The 23,417-nt window shown below is 43.3% G+C and overlaps 1 protein-coding gene across 3 annotated transcripts in view; it reads left to right on the top strand.

Annotated features, from left to right (window-relative positions):
* The window catches only part of RUBCNL (rubicon like autophagy enhancer), a 45,400-nt gene extending 41,160 nt beyond the window's left edge, over positions 1–4,240 (top strand). For all 3 annotated transcript variants that reach the window (XM_063102431.1, XM_063102430.1, XM_063102432.1), the window contains exons 13-15: positions 2,026–2,179; positions 2,806–2,896; positions 4,039–4,240. In XM_063102431.1, the coding sequence (XP_062958501.1) occupies positions 2,026–2,179; positions 2,806–2,896; positions 4,039–4,151 (358 nt within the window). In that variant the 3' untranslated portion in view covers positions 4,152–4,240. The remainder of the gene's footprint in view (positions 1–2,025; positions 2,180–2,805; positions 2,897–4,038) is intronic.
* The last annotated feature ends 19,177 nt before the right edge of the window (positions 4,241–23,417 follow it).

Raw genomic sequence — 23,417 nt, 5'->3', positions numbered from 1 at the left:
CCTTTTTATTATTAATAAATTGTAGTAGATGCATGTAACGTAACAGTTACCATCTTAACCATTTTAAGTGTACAGTTCAATGGTATTAAGTACATTTACATTGTTGTGCAATCACCACCACCTTTCTCCAGAACTCTTTTCATTTTTCAAAACTGAAACTTTGTACCTTTAAACACTAACTCTCCAGTCCCCTTTCCCCAGCCCTGGTGACCACCTTTCTACTTTCTGTCTCTATGAATTTGACTGTTCTATCTACCTCGCATAAGTGGAATCATACAGTATTTGTCTTTTTGTGACTGGCTTATTTCACTTAGCATAATGTCCTCGAGGTCCATCCATGTTGTAGCACGTGTCAGCATTTCCTTCCTTCTTAAGGCTAAGTAATATGCCATTATATGTATCTACCACATGTTTATCCATTCGTGCACCCTTGGGTTGCTTCCACCTCCTGGCTGTTATGAATAATGCTGCTATGATCGTTGGTACCCCAGTGGTCTTTTAAAAAATGCTTATAGAGAGGTCTGTCAAACCAGGTGATGCCATGGCCTCCAGAAATTCTATTTCTAGAAGTTTATCCTAAGGACATACCTATAGATATGAGCAAAGATTTAGTTAACATATATTTTTTATAAGAAAAGATATTAAAAATCTATTAGGTGTTCAGTAATAGGATAATACTTAAAGTAATACCACATCATAGTAAGTAATATTTTATAGCCAATAAAGATTTAGGCATGAATCCATTGAGAGACTTTTAAGTGGAAAAAGAGTAGGTTCCTCAAGGAGGTTAAGATAATTTGTTATAATAGATGGGATCATAGATTTTTTAAAATTTTTGTTTTGTTTTAAAGGTTTTTTTTTTTTTCAGTTTTAGATGTTTACTAAATGGTGATGTATTGCTTTGAATTACATTTCTTCAGAAAGAGCATGTATTTGGCCTTGAGCCTATATCTCAAGGCATTGACAAGGCAGGTTAATTCTTCTTAGGGCCTCAGTTTTCTCACCCATAACATGTAGCAACACCCATACTTCCTACCTTCTACAAAAATTTTTTGAATATTCATTCTGTGCTTCAGATAAAAAAAATCAGTAGATCTGTGTTAAGTCCAGGAGAAACATCAACACAAACAGATCACCGCCTGATGCATCAGACACATATGCAAGGTGCCGTGAGGACATGGAGGAGGTGGCGTTTAGCTCAATTAGGAGTGAGGTGGGCTAGAGAGCAGGCAAGGCTCCCTGGAGAAAAAGCTTGAGCCTGAAGAGTAAATTAAAGCATAGAAGAGGATCTGGGATCCTCCGGACAGAAGATGCAGTGTAAGCGAGCATCCCAGGCTGGGTGAGAATTAAAGCCTGCTTAGCATTAGTAGAGAACCAGCATAGGCCATCGCTGGCTTGGGAATGCAGTGATTGGTGCTGCCACTAACTGATTTAGGAATTTGGCAGGAGACGTGGTGGGCTTGGAGGAGATTCAGTTAAGTTTTGAATGCTCTTGGGACTCCTATGTGACCATGACTGCCAGCAGTTGCGTGCACGAGTCCTAAGCTCAGTGCTAGACTCATGGGTTTGGGAGTCACATGCCTGCCTGTGAGCAGTAATTCTCCCACAGGCTTAGACAGTAGTTAGGGATACTGTTGTACTTGGACTTTAGCTGGAATGAATAAGGTAGTAATTTTGATTACTGGGTCATCAAACAGTACTTGATACACATTTTTAAGACTTGAAAAACAAATTTTCAGTTTTCTTTTGCTCAGTTCATGCATGGGCAGCCTGCAAGAGAGGCATTTCTCTGCTTGCTCAGCTTTTTGAAATCGACTTTTATGGAATTTTAACTTCCTGGCTTCCAAGCAAACTTGCAAAAGGCAGAGTGGTGAGCAAGGTTCACTGTGGTTCTTGGGGCTATATTTTTTTAAATTGAGTTAAAAAAAATTAACTGTGAGTGCCAGGAGAAAACAACCAGCCCCGTTCTTCCCCAGCCTCTGTGTGGGTGGGTTTCTGAATTCCTCTTTGTTTCCTCACTGGCAGTGCATTAAAGGAGTTTGAGCAGGTGCCGAGACACTTGACTGATGATCTCCACCTGTTCTCCCTGGAGGACCTGGTCAGGATCAAGAAAGGGCTGCTCATGCCCTCGCTCAAGGACATTCTGAAAGCTTCCCTCGCACACGTGGCTGGCTGTGAGGTGAGGGTTTGCCTGGAGCAGCTGTGTGCCTGAGCTGTCCCTTATGTGCCAGGGCCTGGGCTGGGTGTTCTGCACTTGACCTCAATTAACTCTCACACACTCTGAGGGAAGTGCTGGTGACAGTATTTACAGATGAGCAAGCCGAGGTTCAGAGCTGTGACGTAATGGTCTAAGATCATCCTGCCCACGAGTGGTAGAGTTGGGGTGCAAGCCTGGGCCAAGGGAATTCTTCGTGTGTGCACCCAGCCCCACTTGGGGCCTGCTCTGCTCTGAAGTGCCACGTACAGGCATGTGGACTCAGCATCCAATGGAACAGGAAGCTCTACATCTACATGACTGAAGAATTCCAGTGCAGCCTTCAGAAATGAAACTAGATAATTTAAGAAAGCTTTGTTTAAAATTATGATCTTTTCCTGGTGCCTTAAATAGCCTTGATGAGAAATGGGTGAATGCATTTCTTTGCTTCTGATCCATTCATTGCTGCAAGATACAACATTCTTTTTCTTCTAGAGGCTGGAATCATAGACATCCAAAAATTAATGCTTATAAAGTTCTATAAAAGTGGTAACTCAGCTTCTTCATCAAGTGAAGCATTACCAATGAGGGTTGTAACTTTTTTCTTACAGCTGTGTCAAGGAAAGGGCTTTATTTGTGAATTTTGCCGGAGTACAACCGTCATCTTCCCGTTTCAGACCACAATATGTAGAAGATGTTCAGGTATCTTAGTAATTTAATAACATAGCTTAATAATAGCTTAACAACTTAAGTGCAAAGTTAATTTAAGTTTAATAATTTGAGCACAAAATTAACTTAAGCTGAATAATGGTTTAATAACTTAAGCACAAAGTTATTCCTTTAAAGTACAATGATGCTTTGTATATTGGAATGGAGATAAAGTTCTGGGCACACAGGGAGGAGTATTTGGGTAGGGCAGGGATAAAGGATGATGTCTTCTGGTACAGGGTTTGCATAAAGGAAATGGTCCTCTTTTGCCTATGCCTGCCCCTGTTTTTGTAGTTGGATCATAGTCATACCCAGCATTGAAGTGTTGTCTCTGGCTGCTTTTTGCAGAAAAGGTGGCTGACCCTTGTTCTATGGTATTAGTGCCCGAGGGAATCCCATGCTCTCTAAACTGATTCATGGGAGGAATCCTGGTAATAATTCTGCCTTCACCCTTGATATGGACATTTCTTCCTCTTAGGCCACTCGGGTGTTGTCTCCCCTAGCCCATTAGGTAGTGTTGCAGGACAGGTTCCCCAGCAAAGACACTTTGAGGCAGGGATTTGCATGTAGAGTTGCATGTTCTCCAGCTCAATACATGTGTGGGCTGTGAAGGCAGCAGGATGGGGCAGAGGGAGAAGTTGAACTGTGGTGTGGTTGCAGTGAAGCCATGGGAGCTCTGGAGCTGTGATGGCTTCTCAGCACTGTCCCAACTTGGAAACACAGGGCCTGCTGAGCCTTTCATCTCCACGTTGACCAGTCACTAGATGCAGGCTAGCACCAGGAAGGGGGCATGATCTTGGACGAGGCATTTTTAGGGCCATTTCTAGAAAAGCAATGCTTCATCCCAAGAAGCATCAGCCACCAATTGTCTCAGCAACTGGGGGAACATGGGCCTTGGTGCTCTGATGGGTCTCGGGGTACTGCAGCATCCACTACATCAGGCTCTCTGAGGCTCACGTTCATGGCCTGTTGCGAGATTTATAAACACTGTGAGTTTCAACCTAGCTGATTTCTTTTTAGAAGACTCTGGGTTTTGGATTCAGAGCCTCTCCCTCCCCAGGATGGGAATGAGTGTCTGTAGGAGGGTGAGAAAACAATACAGCCCATTTGCTCATGGCTGTCCTCCTCCCTTACAGCGTGCAGAGCTTGCTTTCACAGACAGTGCTTCCTGTCCTCCGAGTGCCCCCGGTGTGCGAGGATCACAGCTAGGAGAAGGCTTTTGGAAAATTTACCCTCTGCAGCAACGTGATGCCCCTGAGTATCATGAAAAAGACTGTTCAACATGCCTTATGATAACACGAATTTGTGCCTATTATTAGTAACATTGTTTTAGATATCGGGTATTGTATATTGAAAAAAAGATGGTCAGTATTCTCTTAATTGTATATATTTGTTTTAAAAGAATGCAGATTCTTTGTTATTAAACATAGGATTGTTGCTAGTGGTTTTGTTTACAAATGTTCATTGTTTTTGCTGCTACTGGGTTTTTATAAAAAGGTTTTTAAAATACTTCTTACATTGTATTTGAACAGTTGTATTTAGCTAATATTGGAGCCTGTTTTTTAAAAAAAAATTATTGTAACTGACAAGATGAATTAATTAGTTCCTCTTCCATTAAAGCCTGTTTGGTGAAACTGATTATCAGTACTTTCAATGAACAAAAATCTGCTCAGGCTTCTTTTTCCTTCAAATACTAAACTTCTACTTAGATGCCATTTTTTAATTGTGTCAGTCTTACACGTTTTATTTGTTCCAGGGCTTGCATTGAGAGTACATATTACTTCTGCAGTTATATTTATTTCAAGATGCATTTCAAATTGCTTGGCGCTGGGTGTAGGTCCAGTTGAGGTGCAGTTTGAAGCAGTTGCCTCTAGATGACACTCTTTCAGATGGGACAGATAGAACTTGTATTTGTCATCTCTGTTCCACATGCTACTAAGTCAAAGGAGGCAGAGGTGAATAGAACTTCTTCTCTGCCCATAAGGATCTTGCCTCGTAGCCATAAAACCGAACATTAGGTATTTGCCAACTTAAATAAATTGGGGAAAAATACTCTTAATCAATATTGTGATTCTAGTAACAACATTAAAACCATAGGCATCAATTAATAAAGTTGGGTGAATCACACAACCTTTATATATTTCTATTTTCTGATAGTTTTTATGTGTGTATGCTTTTTTGAAGCACATGCACCTATGTTTTTCTTTCTCCCTCCTAGATACTTTCTCCCACTTGAGAAAGGGGGTCTGGGACTGGGTCTCTTCCTGGCATATCTTCGGGCTGGGCAGTTCTCAATCTGGGGCTTGGGTGTCGTATTCCACCGCCTTCACATGCCCTAACTAAACCTGTTCTGAGTGAGCTGCTCAAGAGTGCACAGGTTGACCCCTAACCCCATCTAGTTGTGTGTGTCTGTGTGCATAGGATAATATTGAGCACATGAAAGAAATGAGTGTCTTCTGTCAATCTGGTGTCTTTTCATTCTGTCAGTTGTTTCCTCATCTCCAACGTCTGTGCCAGAGCCAGGCTCACATTCATTATTTAAGCCAGGTCTCCTTTAAATAGAAATTTAGGCACATAGGATAAATAAGATCCAATCTCAATATGTTACTTTCTTGTAGCTCATATTCACTGTTAGGAATCAAGAGTCAGAGTGGTATGTTTATATTCCTCGTTAACAGCTTTCTGAGGTAAATATTAATATCTCCATTTTACAAGAAAGGAAACTAAGGTTTGGAAAAGCGAACTTACCTAGGTTCCCATGGATAATGTGTGATAGAGCTGGGGTTGGCATTCAAGTCTGCCTGCCTCCAAAGCCCAGGTGCCTAGCGCCTACTTCTTCTGTGGTATCTTTCTGAGATAATATGAGCAAAACCAAATTTAACTTGTAGGTACTGATCAAAGCTATTCTAGTGGCACTGGGTGGAGTGTTTTCTCAGTCATTCCCTTGTGTTGATTTAAGTAAGTTGCTGTGGCTTAAGCATTGTCTTCAGGATCCTGTGCTCAGGGTTGCTGTGTTTCTAAGGTACCAATGAGTGTGTGCATGTGTGTGTGACACATCTTTGATATTAAGAAAGAGTGCACAGCAGTGGCCAGGAAGTGATGGTTTTGATTTTTTATTTTGAGGAAGAATGAGGTAAGTTAAATAACCAATTAAGGCTTTGTCTGAGACCTGGTTCCTCTCCACTGCAGTAGTGAAGGCTCCTTCCCAGTAAGGTACCTGTTATAACAGAGAAGTGATCCTCAGCCCGCACATAGCCCCCTGTAGGGAAGTTTGGTGTGACATATATTGCTCTTTAATGGGGTTTCCTTGTTGAGCGGGTTTTTGGTTCAACGCTTCCTTGGCTGCTGGAAGGAATGTGAACACTTGGTCTTTGGACCATCATCCCCTGGGAGGCATCGAGGGGCAGGGCTGTGATCCTCAGTCATTAATTTTCTGCCTCTGCATTCTCCACTTGGACAATTCCAGTGACACGTTATTTACAGTCATGATTCTCAGCTGCAGGGAGGGAGTTATACCATCTCGAGGGAGGGGTGTGGGGTGAGGAGGGGTGAGCCTTCCCAAAGACGTTCTGGGTGTTGAGCTGGGTGAGAATTACTGGCCAGGACTTCAGATTGAATCCCAGATCTGCTGCTTCCCACCTGTGCGACCCTAGGCAAGCTGCTTAAAATGATCTGAGCCTCTGTGAAATGAGAGATAATAACAATATGCAGCTGATATGAGGATTAGAAAGGAAAAGGAAGCACCCAGCAAAGGGCCGGGGACAAGCAAGGGCCCAACAAGTGGTAATAATTAGGTCTAGATAGATAAAAAGTGGAATCATACCACCTACTTTCTTTCTTTTGGTGTGGTTTTTGGTGGCTGGCTGGTACAGGGATCCGAACCCATTACCTTGTTGTTATAAGGATGCACTCTAACCAACTGAGCTAAGTGGCCAGCCCCTTTATTTATTTTCTCTATCTCTGGATAAGTTACTTTCTGAGTCTCAGTTTACAATCTGTAATACAAAGACTAGAACGGTACCTACTATTGTGGGTTCAATTGTGTCCTCCAAAAAATATGCTGAAGTCCTAACTCCAAGTATCTGTGACTGTGTCCTATTTGGAGCTAGGGTCTTTGCATGTGTAATAAAGTTAGGTCATAGTGGGTTAGGATGAGCCCGGATCCAGTGACTGGTGTCCTTCCACGAGGAGGGAAATATGAGCAGATATAGACACAGAAGACACAGGGAATGGTGGAGGCAGAGATTGGGGTGACGCATCAACACACCAAGGAACACCGGGGACTGCTGGCAGCCACCAGAAGCTGGGAGAGAGGCATGGGACGGACTCTTTATCAGAGCCTCCAGAAGGACCCAACCCTGCTGACAGCTGGATTTCAGACTTCTAATGTCCAGAATTATGAGAGTAAATTACTGTTGTTTTAAACCACCCAGTTTGTGGTAATTTGTTACAGCAGCCCCAAGAAACTAATACATCTACCCTTTGAGATTGTTATGAGGGTTAAATGACAATTAAGTAGCATGTGTGAAAGAACCATTAATGTTCCTAGCACATGAGAGGCTTTACCAAGTCTTGGGCCTCTTACCTTCAGGGGTCAAGACATAGGAAATGGGCTCTGGAAGATGATAACATAAAAACCTACACCATCTGTAGATTTGTGGGTATGTGTAGACAGAGACCCAAAACACAGAGCAGCAGCAACTGAACTCTACAGCTCCTTGCCCTCTCAGCCCTCAAGCACTGGAGAGAGCTGCTGACCCTCCAGGTGTCAGGGCACAGCCATGAATTTGGAAGGTGGTGGTTTGAATCCTGGTGGAGGGGATGTGGGAAGCTGGCAGTTACCTCACATGAAAAAGCAAGCGAGTCCATCTTGATTTTCAGCTGTAACAGAAATTGGAATTTATCTTTAAACAGATCTTGAGTGAAGCTATGGTTGGTTGGTATGAAGGTTCCTGCCTTTCCTCATAGTGCACACAGGGCTGGAGACAGGTGGGTGAGGGGCAGTGAGGATACCTGTCCCTGCCGCATGCTGTCCTCAGTGCTGGACTCACTTGGGGGCTTTCCACATGTGACTGGGGAGAGGTTCTGATGTCCCCTCCTCATGCCAGCTTCATGTGGAGAACCTCAGAAGATAAGAGAAGCTACCAAGTAGTGGGTGTCGGAATGTTGTCTGGGATAATGTTGCCTACGAACGACTGTGAGTGGTCACTGCAGACCTTTGCTGTCAGTGTTTAGAGTGTACAGTGTAGAACAGGACTCCATTTTCAAACCAAGTCTGAGGCGTCAACGGGGCATTCAACAGACAGAGGGAAAGAGGTAGGAGACGCTGTGAAGTGAGGTCCACTGCAGAGGCTGGGAAGGAGAAACCCAGACTAACCGTCAGGGTGTAGACTCGAGCTGGAGGCTGAAGAAGTACTGGGCAGTGCTGTGTCCAGCCCTGGTGTTGGAGACTCTGCAGTCGAGGCACCCTCAGTCTGTCCTGGGGGACAACAGGAGTGGGACAGCAGGTAAGGAATATAGAAGTCAGACACTACAAAGATGTGGTACAGTCGAAACACTGTAGAAGGGGTGGGTTCCACGGGGGACACTCCAAGAAGGCGTCATGGGGGCTGATCCCTGAAAGCTAAGCCAGACCCCATAGTGAAGAGAAGGGATGAGGGGAGGCTGCACATGGGAAGAGCAGCCCAAAGGCAGTGAGGCAGGCAGGGCAGGCTGCTTTGGGGAGGGAAGAGTAGACCAAGTGAGGGACATGGCTGGGAATGAAGCTGGAAAGGAAATAGAACCCGCAGCATGGAGCCAGCACGGTGAACACAAGGCCAGGGAGTCTGGTCTCTGCAGGCAGCAGGGATGCTTTGAGGGGTTTAGGAGGAGAGAAGGCACAACCAACCTATGCCCAAGGGAGGTAATGCTGAGTTCAGTGTGGGAGGGATTGTGGCAGGGAACAAAGGGTGACCCGCTGAGGCCAAGGCATCCTGGGCTGGGGCTGCACAGAGGACATGTAAAGGAGGGGATGATTGGCCAGCGGGGAGGACAAGACTGAAGCAGATGAGGAGTAAAACTGAAGGGACCCCAAAAACTCAGTGATCCAGATAAGTCATGTTTCAATGCAGTATTTTAAAAAATTGATGCCAAAAAATCCATGATGAACAAAATATCAAAATTTCAAATGAAGACAGGATCCTTCCCTGTGCTGGCTCAACTCTGCCTTGTTCATCTCACCCAGATCCAGCCTGTGGGGGGACACTGAGAAGACCTAGCAGTGGAAATCTGTGAGCCTGTATAGTGGGGAAAAGCCCCAGAAGATACAGAGGTCGTGAGGCAGTGTAGGAAGCATGGAGCCTCGTTAGCCAAGAAGGTGGACGTGGAGGAGAGGTTGAGCTCTGCCAGGGAGGCCTCCGAGGGAATGCTCAGCAGCCAACTAAGAGTGAGGGTCTCATCAAAACAGGCGCCAGAGCTCCAGAGTTGGGGATGGGGATGGGTGGGACCACCAGGGAGAAGAAGGCCCGGGCAGGACCCTCAGGAATGTTAACCTTCAGGGCACTGGAGGAGCCAGGGGAGGAGAAAGTCTCTCTCACAGACTCCAAGGGAGTTTCAAGGAAAGATAGAAAGGATCAAAGGTTGCAGAAAGTTCTGAGAGATGGTCCTAGTGGAATAATGGGGTAAAGGCAGCTATCAGGGTTTATTTTGAGAAATGAGTGAGATTGGGAGGGAGGTGGGAGGGGGAAGGCCCACCACTCACATCTGCAGAGCCTAGACAGGCATACAACTGTATGTGTATCTAAATATTTAAAAATTAAATATGCTTAATCCTGCCACCATGATGAATATACGCTCATCAGGACCCGAGAGAGCAGGCTTGAATATCAAGATCTCCGACTCCTTGGTGCTCTGCTCTGGAACATGATGGCTCAGGCATAGCTGGCTAAGGGCTGACCCCCACCCTCTTTGGCTTCCCACTTTGGCTCCATCCCACAAACAGTTGTCCCTTGGGTGCCCCTTGGTTCTACTGGGGGCAGCAGAGTTCACCCTCAGGAGATTAGACCAGGAGGAAAATCCTGAGCAATCCCATAAGTGGGTTTGGGACCGTAGGACAGGGAATTCTGGGTCCCAGGTACCCAGAGCACCACCTAAAAGGGAGGGTGGGGGTTTGGGTGTGCATGGTCCATTGGCCTTTGTCTCCTCACCTGTGACCCCAGGCAGGGGTGCTGGAAGAACGAGACCATGGAGGCAGGAGCACAGCAGGATGAGGTCAGGGGAGGGCTGGAGAGAGAGAGGGCTGGAGGCACAGGCAGGAGTCTGCAAAGGGGAAAACTGCATATATTGCTGAAATTACATGGTTAATCCCTTCCATTCTTAGTCTTCTTAGCTAGGAGAGCTGCCCATACGTGTCTGAGGACATGGAGAAGCTCACTTTCTCAATTTTCTGCTGAAGTTTCCCAATTGTGTTTGCAGTCTGCCTACTACATCAACACTCATAAAAGTACTATTTCAGTTTCTGGTGAAGTGAAAAAAGGAAACTAGGATTTTCCTGTCCAAGCTAGCTGAGGAATTGTTTATTTAAAGATGGAGATCCTTAAATGTTTGTTTTAAGCCTGCCTATAGAGGATGCTGGCATAGACAGTGCGGTTCTCTACTCTCCACGCCCTGTGGCGATGACCTCCAGAGGCCCGTGACTGAGAGGCTTCCTGCATGTGGTGTCTGGCTGACATTAACCCAGCACACAGGCTTAGACTGAAGTCTTAGACCCCTCCCTGACATGTCCACAGTGTTTCGTTCAGCAAGAAGAGGAAGCTGGTGTGCAGAGAGGCTGCAAGATGCGTTAGATCACCAATCCTGTTGACAGCGTCATGAGTCAGAAAACTAGCCTCCCCGCCTCAGAACTTGACTGCCACCACCCTAGGCAGAGGCAAAGAAGCTTCTGATTGCTCTACCATCTATTCCAGTTACATTGATCAGATCCTCAGTCTCCTTCACTCTGAATGAATTTCAACATTAGAAATAAATAAATGAAGCCATTCAATAGGCCATTTACTGAGCAAGTACTGTGGCCAGGCACATCAGATGCCTTTGGGGAACAGCTGGACTGTCGACTCCAGTTACCCAGACCTGAACTCTTTCCCCTGTACTCTGCAGTATGGAGTCCAGGAGTGTAAATGAGTACATTGCCTTAGCTCTGAAGGCAGAGGGGAAGAGCTCCTCTATTAATATCCAATGGAATATGACTCATTAGTAGCCATTGGACAATTTTTATTACACCAGGTTAATGGATACTACTTCCATTAACTATGGGCCTGTAGGAAAACCAAGAAGGGCGTGCTTACAGCTTGTAGTGTGTCCACCAATACCTGGCTCTCATCTTCCTCACACACACATGGTTAAACCTCATGTTGTAGCCCACCTTGCGTCTAGGTGGGCCCACGTGGCTGAAGGATAGCTCTGGGAATACAAGTGGGAGGGCTGTGCATTACTTCCAGCTGATCTTCCACACTCTCGTTTCTCTCTGACTGTCTGGGAGTGGAGGACTGTGAGATGGAAGAGCCACATAATGGAAAAGCCCAGCTCCCTGAGTGATTGTTAGAAAGAGAGCTACTCAGGGTGATTCAGATCCCTTCTGGCTGCTTCCAGACACCCCAAGTGGCTTTGCCTCAGCCCACGTCCTGCTGTTATCTGCAGAGGCCATGGGGGCTGGAGGGAGGACACCCAGTCACCTGGAGGCCGGGAAATGGTCTCAGTAACCTTTGAGGATGTGGCCATGAACTTTGGAGGAATGGGCTTTGCTGGATCCTTCCCAGAAGAATCTCTACAGAGATGTGATGCTGGAAACCATCAGGAACCTGGCCTCTACAGGAAAAAAATGAGACCAGAACATTAAAGATCAGTACAATAATCCCAGGACAAATCTAAGCAGTTATGTGGTAGAGAGAGTCTGTGAAAGTGCAGAAGGTAGTCAGTGTGGGGAAATCTTCAGCCAGGTTCCGGATTGTCATCTGAGCAAGGAAACTCCTCCTGGAGTAAAACCAAGTGAAAGCAGTGTGTGCAGAGACGTCTTCATGCATCCTTCATCCCTTCATAGGCACATTATGTCTCACACTGGACACAAACCACGTGACTATCAGGAATATGGAGAGAATCTATATAAATGTAAGGAATGTGGGAAAGCCTTCAGCTGTCACCACTCTTTTCAAATACATGAAAGGGCTCACACTGGAGAGAAACTGCGATTGTAAGGAAGGTGGGAAAACCTTCATTTCTCTCAGAAGCACTCCAAGACCCATGATACTGCACAGTGGAGAGGGACCTTATAAATGTAAGGTGGGTGGGAAAGCCTTTGCCTATCACAGTTTCTTCTGATTACATGAAAGCACTCACATGGGAGAAAAACCCTTTGAATGTAAGGAATGTGGGAAAGCATTCATTTGTCTCAAAAGTGTTCAAAGACACATGACAACACACATGACAGATGGACCTTATAAATATAAGGTGTGTCGGGCCGGCCCATGGCTCACTCGGGAGAGTGCGGTGCTGATAACACCAAGGCCCCAGGTTCGGATCCCATACAGGGATGGCCGGTTAGCTCATTGGGTGAGCATGGTGCTGACAACACCAAGTCAAGGGTTAAGATCCCCTTACCGGTCATCTTTAAAAATAAATAAATAAATAAATAAATAAATAAATAAAAGGTGTGTGGGAAAGAACTGGAAAAGTTGTTCCAGTTCTATTTGAGTACATGAAAGAGCTCACACTGGAGAGAAACCCTGTGAACGTAAGGAGGTGGGAAAGCCTTCAGTACTTCCAGTTGTTTTCAAATACATGAAGGAATTCACACTGGAGAAAAACCTTATGAGTGCAAGGATCATGGGGAAGTCTTCACTTGTTCCAGTTCTGTTCAAAAACACAAAAGGACTCACTGGAAAGAAACCCTACTATGAATGTAAGGACAGTGAGGAAGCCTTCAATTCTTGTTCAAATGTTCAAAACATATGATGCTGCACACTGGAGATGGACCTTGTAAACGTAAGGAGTGTGGGAAAGCCTTGGCTCATTGCAGTTCATTTTGGATACATGAAAGTACACACACTGGAGAGAAGCCCTAAATGAAGAATGTGAGAAAGCTTTCATTACCACACAACCTTTCTAGCACGCATGAGAATGCATTGTGGAGAGAACTGGTATACATGTTAAGCATGTGGGAAAGCCTTTAGTCATGGCAGTTCAATTCAAAACCAGAACACACAGGGGACAAACCTCTTGAATATAATCAATTGGCCTCAGTTGGCCTGTATGTAAGAATGCACACTGGGTCAAACCCTGTAAATGTGAAAAATACAAGAATGTTTTTAGTTTTAATAAATACTTTTATGTCATGTGAAGACTCCTAATGTACAGAAATCCTATAAATATAGATAATGAGAAGATCCTGATGTAACCTAATAGGGGTAGACAGCTCCAGAAAACACACAGCCTGAACAAAGTGTTCTAAATCTTATAAACACGTTGTCTGTATCAGTGTCTCCTTTAAGTAGCTCTCTGGATTCTGAATTTCTTATCCTTCCTCTTGAACACAAACATTGAGCTGACAATTCTGTAAGTACTGTTTGGACATGAGATTCTGGGGCTTGAGACTTTTCATTACTTTGGGCCACAGGTGATTGTGGGGTGCCCGTTTAACATTTCTGAGGATTTTAAACTACTGTTCATATTTGGCATTATTGTTTTCATGTTGTAGAATTTGAGTGACACAATATGTCACATGTTACATGACACGGAGTTCCTCCTATTTTGAGAAAAGATTATGTCATCTGCACAGTGCTAGCCCATCGTGGATTTTTCCCATGACTACAGTGGTGTCTGTGCAAGTCCACTGTGGTTTCCCAGTTGAAACACCAAATGAGCTATGAGTGTTTAGAGATGGAAGAATTAAGGTGAGTGGCAGACAGTGTTTATCATTTTGAATAATGTCCTAACTGAGTGAAGATGAAGTATATTTGAAATCTTCAAAGTGAGAAATTGTTAATGTCTTTTCAGAAGATGAGCAGTTGGAAGTTTCGTGTTTCAGTGATCCACAAAGCCCCATGCCTATTTTGCTGTTCCCAGGTGTCTATTCCATATGCTTAGAATTTAGCGTGTTATGAAAGGGGGGGGGGGAAGGAGTAACAGCTTGTGTTTTATTAAAGAACAAAGGAAATCAAAATAAAGAGAGAGAGAGAGCTTTTCAGGAGTGTGGTACCTGCATCGGGTTATGCAACAAGCAAAATAAACTTTTATTTTGTTAAGTTACTGAAATTTTGTCGTGGTTGTTCCTACAGTGTAATGTAGCCTACCCTGACTAATATAAGAAGTCCTGATGCCTGCTGTCCAGTGGATGAGTAGCTAGGGAATGGGTTTGTTACTATCTTAGTCCACTTGGGCTACTACAAAACAAAATCCTTAGACTGGGCTGTTTATAAACAACAGAAATTTGTTTCTAACAGTTGTGGAGGCTGGGAGGTCCAGGATCACTGCAGATTCAGTGTCTGGTAAGGGCCGCCTTCTATACAGCAGTCTTTTTGCTGTGAGAGAGCTATCTGGGGTCTCTTTTATTTATAAGCACACTAATTCCATTCATGAGATCTCCACCCTCATGACCTAATCACCTCCCAAAGGCACCCCCTCCTAATACCGTAACCTTGGGGGTTAGGATTTCAACATATAAATTGTCAGGGGGATACAAATATTTAGTCCCCAGCAGTCATGCAGACAGCAAAAGCTAACCTACTACCTCTAAGTTATCTACTATTATGTAGTATTCCTCATCTTAAAAAGTAAATGAATAAGCAGAGGGAAAACAATTATTTGCCCTCATATTCATCTCCAGTTCCACCTCTATGCTCTTTTACATGGCAACACTTTTGAAAGAATTGTCTATCCATATTTTAATGGTGATTATCTCTGTATAATGGGATTAGGATAATTTTGAAAAAATTTTTTGTAAGCTTTTCTATATAGCATAGATATTATTTTTCAAATCAGATCAACACTACAACTATATGAAAGAGAGCCAGACTTCCATTTCTGCTGTCCACGCTCACAGTGGAGAGAGCAGGTTAGCTCTTGGATACCATCTGCAATCATATCTTTATTGAGTCTAGTCATGGAGGTACTGCCTGGTGCCCAAAGCTCCTGGTTCTCTTGGTTATTTTACTAAAGACCACATGAACGAAGTGAGCAGGACTGCCACTAGGTACAGCAAATGGATTGCATGCATCTACTCAGTGTCTCACTTGAAGGTCTTGGAACCTCTTGAAACATCTTGACTTTTGTGATTTCTCTCCTTCCTTTGCAGGCCACCCCTTCCTGGTCTTCTTTTCAGGTTCCTGTTTTTCTTTTCCATCTCTAAATAAAGATAAAGATTCCAGGGCTCAGCTTTGACATCGTTTTTCTTCTCTCTTTGGATGATCTTATCCACTTAAATTATTTAAATAGCTTTAAATGACTCCCGAGTCACTTCAGCCCCAACCTTTCTCCTCAGCTCCAGAGTCAAAGGACCAACAGTCCGCTGACAGCTATCCTTATATTTCTCCACTGTCTCTGCTATCTCAGCCAAAGGCACCACCGTAGACCCAGGTGCTTAAGCACTTAGGAGTCATCCTTTTTTTCCTTTTTCCTCTCTCCCCAGTTCCAGTCCATCAGTAAATTCTATCAGCTCTGCTTCCAAAGCATGTCTTGACTGACGACTTGCACAGCCATTGCTATTACAACAGTCCAAGCCACCATCTCTCTCCAGGACTTCCACTGGTTGAACCACATGGAATTGCTGTTATTTTTATCATTTTTTTTAGCTACAAAATGGCAATTTCATATGGTTCAACCCAGTTAAACAGCCTCCTAACTGTCTCCTGCTTCCAAACTTGCCCTCTGCAGTCTATGCTTCCCACGGCAGCCAGAGAGAGTCTTTATCAAACATACATTAGGTCATGTATCTCCCTATTTTAAACCCTCTCAAGACTTCACTTAAAATTAAGTCCAAATTCTTTACCCACGTCAGTTTCCTGTTGGATTTGATCTCTACCACTTACTGAGCTGTTCCACTCTTTTCTCCATCAGGTACCTCTTTGGAAAATCCCTCTCGCCCTCATTACACCCCCAAATCATCCCACTCTCTGTCTTGGGATACAGTGAGTTAGAGTGACCCAGGGGTTAGAGTTACTTCCGATTCTGTGGTTTGTGATAGGTTGCTCAAATTTCTTAAGACTCAGGTTCCTTATTTGTAAAATGGCCATAACCCATCTCAGAGGGTGGTTGTGTAGATCAAATGATATAAATTACTTAAAGTGTTTGGCAGCCTGTCTAGCACTTTTTATATAAAATTCAGAGTCCCCCTGCCTACTCCCTGTTCATCTTCTTTTCGTTTATGAGTCATAACTTCTCTCGAACTTTTTGATTCAGCTCTTGTATAATTCACACATTTGAATCACTACCCTTGCCTCCTGTTCATCCGACCCTGTGAGTCTTCCATAAGGATAAAATCAGCCTTTCTAAGAGTCTCCTTTGCATGTGATAACTTGTCTCTGGGATGTTAGGGAAACTGTTCTGAAGCTAAGATTCACAGGACCTGTGACAGCAAGAATGCGGTGGAGGCTCACCTCACTGGGAGCATCACTCAATGCTATGGGAGATACATTATGAAGTTAGCATATTAAAAATTGCTTACTAGAAAATTACCCTTTGAAACCTCTTAAGCAGCTACATGAGAGATTAATACATGGAGTTTTGATAAATCCAACAAAGTAAGGTTTTCCTCAACTTTGGAATGGAATTGCTGTTTTAGCATTTGAACATGAGAAGAAGTAGTTGGCTTGCATTTGTCAAATACAAAATATTTGTCTTTAGCCATTATTTTTACACTCAGGATGGTATTGTACACATGGTGGGGGCCTATAGGGACTGAGAACCACCAAGGGGACCACAGGCTCTTATCTGCCCTCCCCCACAGCACAGGCTTTTTTCTCTCCTTTCTTCTCTCTTCTCTTTCTTACTGAAAGCTTTTGGTTAAATTGTAGTAAGCCAATTATGCCTTTGATGAGACTGTAGTCTAATAACAACAAGGGAAGCAAGGTAGCCACAGTGAGGATAAAATGGTTTTGAACCTATATAAAGAGTGGCTATTTTAAAAAATACCCTAGTTGTTTTTTTCTCTCCACCTCTGTTCCAAACTCACCTGCAGATTTTTCTCTCATATTTTTGCTTAACAATGCTGGTGGAGGATGAAGTGAACAGTTATTTTCTTGCCTAGCATCTAAATTGTCTGTCTAATTTTGGGAAGTTTCAATCTGGCAATTCTTGATGGGATCCAAGGTAACTTCCTGCCATAAGTGCTAAAATTGCCAGAGACTGCCTTTCCCAGACTCCCTGGCAACCAGGACACTGGCATACGACACAGACACCATGGATCAGGTGTAGTTAGCTCTGAAACTGGAAACTTGTGACACAAGGAGGTGGCTGGAGCACCCATTCCAGTGGCAATGGCTTCAGTGTGATTGTGCCTTGGGTCCTGCCGATTACAGGCTCCTTGTTTCTTGTCAAGTTTGCTTCTTTGCACTTTCTTGCTATTCTAGAAGTTCCTGATACCCTTTCTACAAATCTCTATTCTACTTAAAGCAGCTGCAGCAGTCTACTGTTTCTTTCAACTGTGAATCCTGAGGTAAAAAGGAAATTGCCCAGGAGTCTGGTTCTAGTTCACAGTCACGAGGGTAACAAATACGCTGAGTGATAGAGGTGTGTGTGAGTGTGTGAGTGCATGGGTGTGCATGTGCACAGTGTGTGTGCTGTGCAAGTATTTGCACATAGCCTGAGTTGCATAGGCTTTCTTTGCTCTTCAGGGTTGGGTTTGGGACTTAAGCATCTTTGGCTCCTGGTGAGAAGGGCCAGGTTATACGTGGTACTCAGGTTTATAGCACCACCCCCTGGGAAATGGGTGGTGGAAAGAAGGAAGTAGAGAGAGGAATCCCCTGGCAGAGAGTGGTGTGGCTCTCACCCATTCTCTCCTTGCCCAGCCCAGGCAGTGTTGATCTATTGGGCATCTCATCCCCCCTAACCTCATAACTGATCTGGTGAAGGTAAAGCGTGGTATTTTACCTGGTAAAGTATTTTTGAATAGAAGAAACAAGCATGCATTTGTACTCCCTTTTCAGTGTTTCTAGCTGTAAAAATTGATAGTCATAAAGCTGCAGAAGAGCTTCTGCTGAATTTTTGGCTGGAATTTCAAAGCAGAAACCAAGAAGAGCAGTATCATTAAAATGAGCAAGAAAACATGAGAGAATGTTTTCCCTTGTTATCAGCCTGAAAAACCACTATTCATCCTTCACAGCGCTCCTCTGTGAAGCTTAACCTCATACTCCAACTCCTCTCACAATTAATCACTCTCTTTCTGCTCGACTATTTCTATGTCTGGTATATATTTACATTATTATATATTTTACACTGATTATTAGTCTGTCTCACCTATCATACCATTAGGTTTTCGAGGGTATCTTTAGTATCTCTGAACTGTTTTTACTCACAACACTTCTGACACCAAATATGTGAGGTTTTTCCACACCAACGACCATATCTCCAGCTCTTCAGACACCAACTGGGTATCCTACAGTTCAACCCAGTTCTGACACTACCTGAAGTTAGTGTCAGACTAAACAGCTGTAAGGGCTCGGTTCCTCAAGACAGCCCTCGCTTCAGATGCCGGTCACAAGCACTGGGTGCCCAGGTTACTCACACTTCTGTCAAATTTACCTACAAAGATGGAGGTTCCCACAATGCCCACCATCTTTTTGGTTCAATAATGTATTAGAATGGCTGACAGAACTCAGGAAAGCACTTACATTTGTAAGTTTGTTATAAAGGATACAGCTCAGGAACAGCCAAGTGGAAGAGATGCCTAGAGCAGGGTATTGGGAAGGGACGTGGAGCTTCCGTGCCCTCTCCGGGCATGCCACCCCACAGCCCTGTGAGGTGTTCACCAACCTGGAAGCTCTCCAACCCCACTGGGTTGCTGTGTTCCATTCACATTGGTATTCTCCCCCTTTCTAGAAGGCATTAAACTGCCTCACATGACACCATTCTCTGTTCCTTCCCTGTCTCCCATCTTCAAATGTTGGCTGCGTCCTAACCTCAGATCTCAGCTCAATCCTTGAAGCAGCTCCCCTCCTCCACCCCCATCTCAGTGGGACTTCACCCTGCGTGTTTCCAACAGAATACTGATTGCTTTTTCATTGTAGCATTTAATGCAAGTTATAATTACCTTATTTGCTCACTTCGGCTGCCCCCAGTAGGCTCTAACCTGAGAGCATGCATATTTCATCTCATTTTAGCTTACTCTGGCACACACCAGCCACTCAATACATATTGAGTGAGTAAATTATTAAGGTAAAAATAAGTGAGAAAACCAGGGCAAAGATAAAATAAGGAGAGGAAATGTACTATGAATTCAGAGAAGTCAGGCTACAAAATACAAGTGCTAGGTGCTTCATATTTGCTAAAGGGATCACAAATTTGGCCTTGAACTTTTTACAGCAACTGTGGAGAGTGGTACTCTAAATTATGTGATTCAGGCCCCTGAGATAAAATCAGACCTTTTCAGGAGAGACAGTTGTCCCTAGTACTCACCCCTGAGAGATGTTTCTCTTGGGGTACAGTAGAGCCTCAGGAAGTCCTAAATCAATGAATCAGAGCTTAAGTTCAATTTCTGCCTAGTTGTAAAGACAGCTTCCCATGTAAGCCTCTTGCAGGAGGACAATATTTTGTTGTTGTTGTTTGTTTTAATTTTTCTCCAAATCAGCCAAGGTCCTGAGGCATGGAGCCAAGAGAAGCCAAACCCAGCCGCAACTAGGCAAGCTGCTGCCACCGCCCCAGAGCCCAGCTGGGGTCCTGAGGCATGGAGCCAAGAGAAGCCGAACCCAGCTGCAAGCAGGTGAACAGCACACCGAAAACACTGTTTCCATGCAGGTAGTCAACCATACCCACCTCAATTGCCATGGCTGCCACAAACGTGGCTAGTCTCTCTAGCAGCAGTCACAGCCACCATGTAGATGGCATGCCAGACTCTCAATTGCATTGGCACAGGAAGAGGCACCAGTGGAGACCCCCTCAAAAAGAAGAGGTCCTCTCTCTCCACAAAGCACACTCAGAATAGAAGAAGCATTTGATTTACAATAATAGGGGAGGACTTGATCACACCTGTCTCAATACTGGACAGATCATACAGGAAATGAATCAACAGAGGAACAGTTAATCTATCAGATGGAGACACCAAATCTATGGTTATTAGAGGGGGGAAGGGGAAAGGGGAAGAGGAGAGATTGGATAAGGGGCTTAAAGAATAAATATGATTTATAATAATGAATATGCTGATAAAATTTTTTTTAAATTTTCTCTAAATGAAAAAGTAATTTACTATTATTTCTAAAATAAAAGTATAAAAGTAATTTACATTCACTCTAAAAATTCAAAAACTATGACAATGAATACCTGTTTTGTTATATACTCTTCTGCATCTATAAAAAAAGGGATTATACAACAAATTCTGTTTTGTCACCTAGTTTCTCACTCAATAATATCTTTGGATGTTTTTCCATGCCAATTCACATAGATTTTCATAATTATTTTAATGTCTGCATAGCATCCCATTCTATGGTTCTACCATAACTTATATGACTAATCCAATTTTTGTCTAAATTTTTTGCTGTTACAAATACCGTAGGATCAATTTTCTTATATATATACCTTTATTCACTGACCTAATTATTTCCTTAGGGTGGTGATTTTCTTTCCTTTTTCTTCCTTCCTTCCTGCCTTCCTTTCTTCCTTCTTTTATGTCTTTCTAGCTGCTCCTTTGGCACCAGTTTGAAAATTTACTGTAAGATAAATTCTAGGAAAAACAACTGCTAGATCCAAGTGTGAGTATAATTAACATTTCTGTAAATGTTGCCAAATTGCCCTCCTAAAATGATGAATCAATCCATACACACTCTGGTTGTGCTTGAGAATTTCCATTTCTTAGAGTCTCCCAAACACCACCCTTTTTTCATATTGTTTTTTACAGCTTTACTGAGGTATAATTGATATAGACTAAACCACATGTATTTACTATTATTCTTTTAAATCTTTGCCTGACAGATGCAAAACGATGTGTCATGGATTTAATTCACAAGTCTTTAATTACAAATGAGACTGAACATCTCAGCAGATGTTCATAGAACATTATTTTGAGTGTTGCTTGTTCCATTGCCCATTCTCACTTAATTTTTAGTCTTTTTCTCAAAGATTTATAATGGCTCCTTTGAAGGAAGCTCAGATTTAGATTTTCCTTTACAGCCAAAGTTAAAGCTAAAATGTCAATTGACTCCCCAGCTGCTCGGCTGACATCTGTGTCTACCCTATCTGACACTGTGACATCACTAATCATAGGAAGAACGAGGGCCAACAGGGGAAAGTGACACCAGCTGGGTAGAAAGCTGCTCTTCGTTGCTGTATCAGTTGGAGTTCTACCAGAGGGACAGACCCAGTAGGACACACACACACACATACACACACACACACACACACACACACACAGGTTTGTTGATTGATTGATTGCAATGATTGGCTTACACAATTGTGGGGCTGGCTGGGCAAATCTGAAGTCTGAGCAGGCCTTTAGGAAGGGCAGGTTACAATTGAACTGATGCTGCAGTCCACAGGTGGAATTTCTTCTTCCACAAGGAAACCCCAATTTTGCTCTTATAAAGCCTTTCATTGACTGGATCAGGCCCACCTAGACTATCAAAGACGATGTCTTTTCTTAAAGTCAACTAATTGAGGATGTTAATCACATTGACAAGGTATCTCCACAGAAACACCTACACTAGTGTCACTGAATGATGAGGTACAATGCCCACCCATACTGACACATGAAACTGACCAGCAGAGCTGCCCATCACCCATCTTCTGAGAAGTGTGGGCTTCTCTGCTGAGCAGGAATCTGGGGGGAGGGTGAGGTGAGGGCCAAATGGTGTGAAAATATATGGAGACTGCTGGGTTTCCACAGCTCATTCCAAGGGACAGTGATTGAATCTGCACTCCACTGGGCAAATCCCAATAATGATGTTAATGGTAGATATTTTCTGAATCATTCACTTTTCATCTAGGTAGTGCAGAAGTGCCAAGCCACTGGAAAAAAGTTATACCTTTCTGAAGTGCAGATTTACTTTATTTTTCCTTCCTTCCTCCCTTTTCTCTCTCCCTCACCTCCCTCCTTCCTTTTTTCTTTCCATCTTTCCTTCCTTTTTGTCTTATCTCTTAAAGAGTTTAATCTCTTGCATGGATAACTGGTTGATCTTCCAACCAAGGTAGCACCTTAGAAAAAATAGAAGGAAACCAGTGGACTCAGGATTTTGAGGACAAACATCGCCATCTTCATCATCAACAATGCTCCATCATTGATCTACTGCTGGTAGTACTTTTTTTTTTTTTTTTTACAAAAGATAATAATAATAGTAATACATTTTATATGAAATTTTCAAAATTTACATGACATTTTCATATGCACACTTTATTGTATGTTTTATTTATTTATTTCATATACATTTAATTTGTTTTCACAACAGCCTCATAAGACTGAATCTTATTATTATTTTATTTTATTGTTGGAGCAACTGAGGCACAGAGAGGGTTAAGTCACCTGTCCTATGTCAAATAGCCACAAAGTGGAAGAGGAGGAAGTATGCAAATGTAGGTAATTTCTCTTTTAGTTGTCTTCTTTGTACCATGTTCTTTGTTGGTGTATTTATATGCTCCATAGTTAATTCCTCTAAGGCTGTTAGCTCATTCAAAATAAACGGTCCAGCTCCCCGAAAAATGTTTTAGATATTTTAACATAATACAAGTGAATAAGACCCCTGTCCATACTTCACAATTTTGTTGCTTGCACAGGACACATCCTTCAGCTGAGCAAGTACCCTAGGAAACCAACATGTCAATCAGGGTATTGCTTGGTGCGTTGGATATAAACTAAAAGGAATGGAATGATATTACAGTATATCCATCAAGTTATGGAAACCTGAGCAATTGTTTCTGCTAGGGATATTTGTGTCTAAAATTGGGAACTGGTTGTTTAGAAACAAGGATCACCTCCCATAAATGGAGCTGGGGACCCACTAACAATAGTATTGGGTTTTTAGGAGTGCAAATTAATTGTAGTCCTGCTTTCCACACCAAATGTGGAAACAATTGAGAGATACAAGAATCAGACAGTTATTACTGATGAAAAGTGGATCCGAGCACATTGCTCAGCAGGCTTGCTAACCTTCACTCTTGAATTAACCATACCCTCTGAGTCCCAGGCACCTGCCTGCCTCTGCCTCATGGTAGGGCTTGCCCAGTAGCCTCTGGTGTGTGGACAAGGGAGGCAGGCAGCCCAATGTCATGAGAAAGCCCAGGCTCAACCACAGTCACCGAGTTCTTTCTCCCCAACTTATCACCACAACAATTGCTCTTCCTCCTATGT

This window comes from Cynocephalus volans, chromosome 7 (genome assembly GCF_027409185.1).
Source record: "Cynocephalus volans isolate mCynVol1 chromosome 7, mCynVol1.pri, whole genome shotgun sequence".
NCBI classification, from domain to species: Eukaryota; Metazoa; Chordata; class Mammalia; order Dermoptera; family Cynocephalidae; genus Cynocephalus; species Cynocephalus volans.
This window is presented reverse-complemented; position numbering and strand designations above follow the sequence as displayed.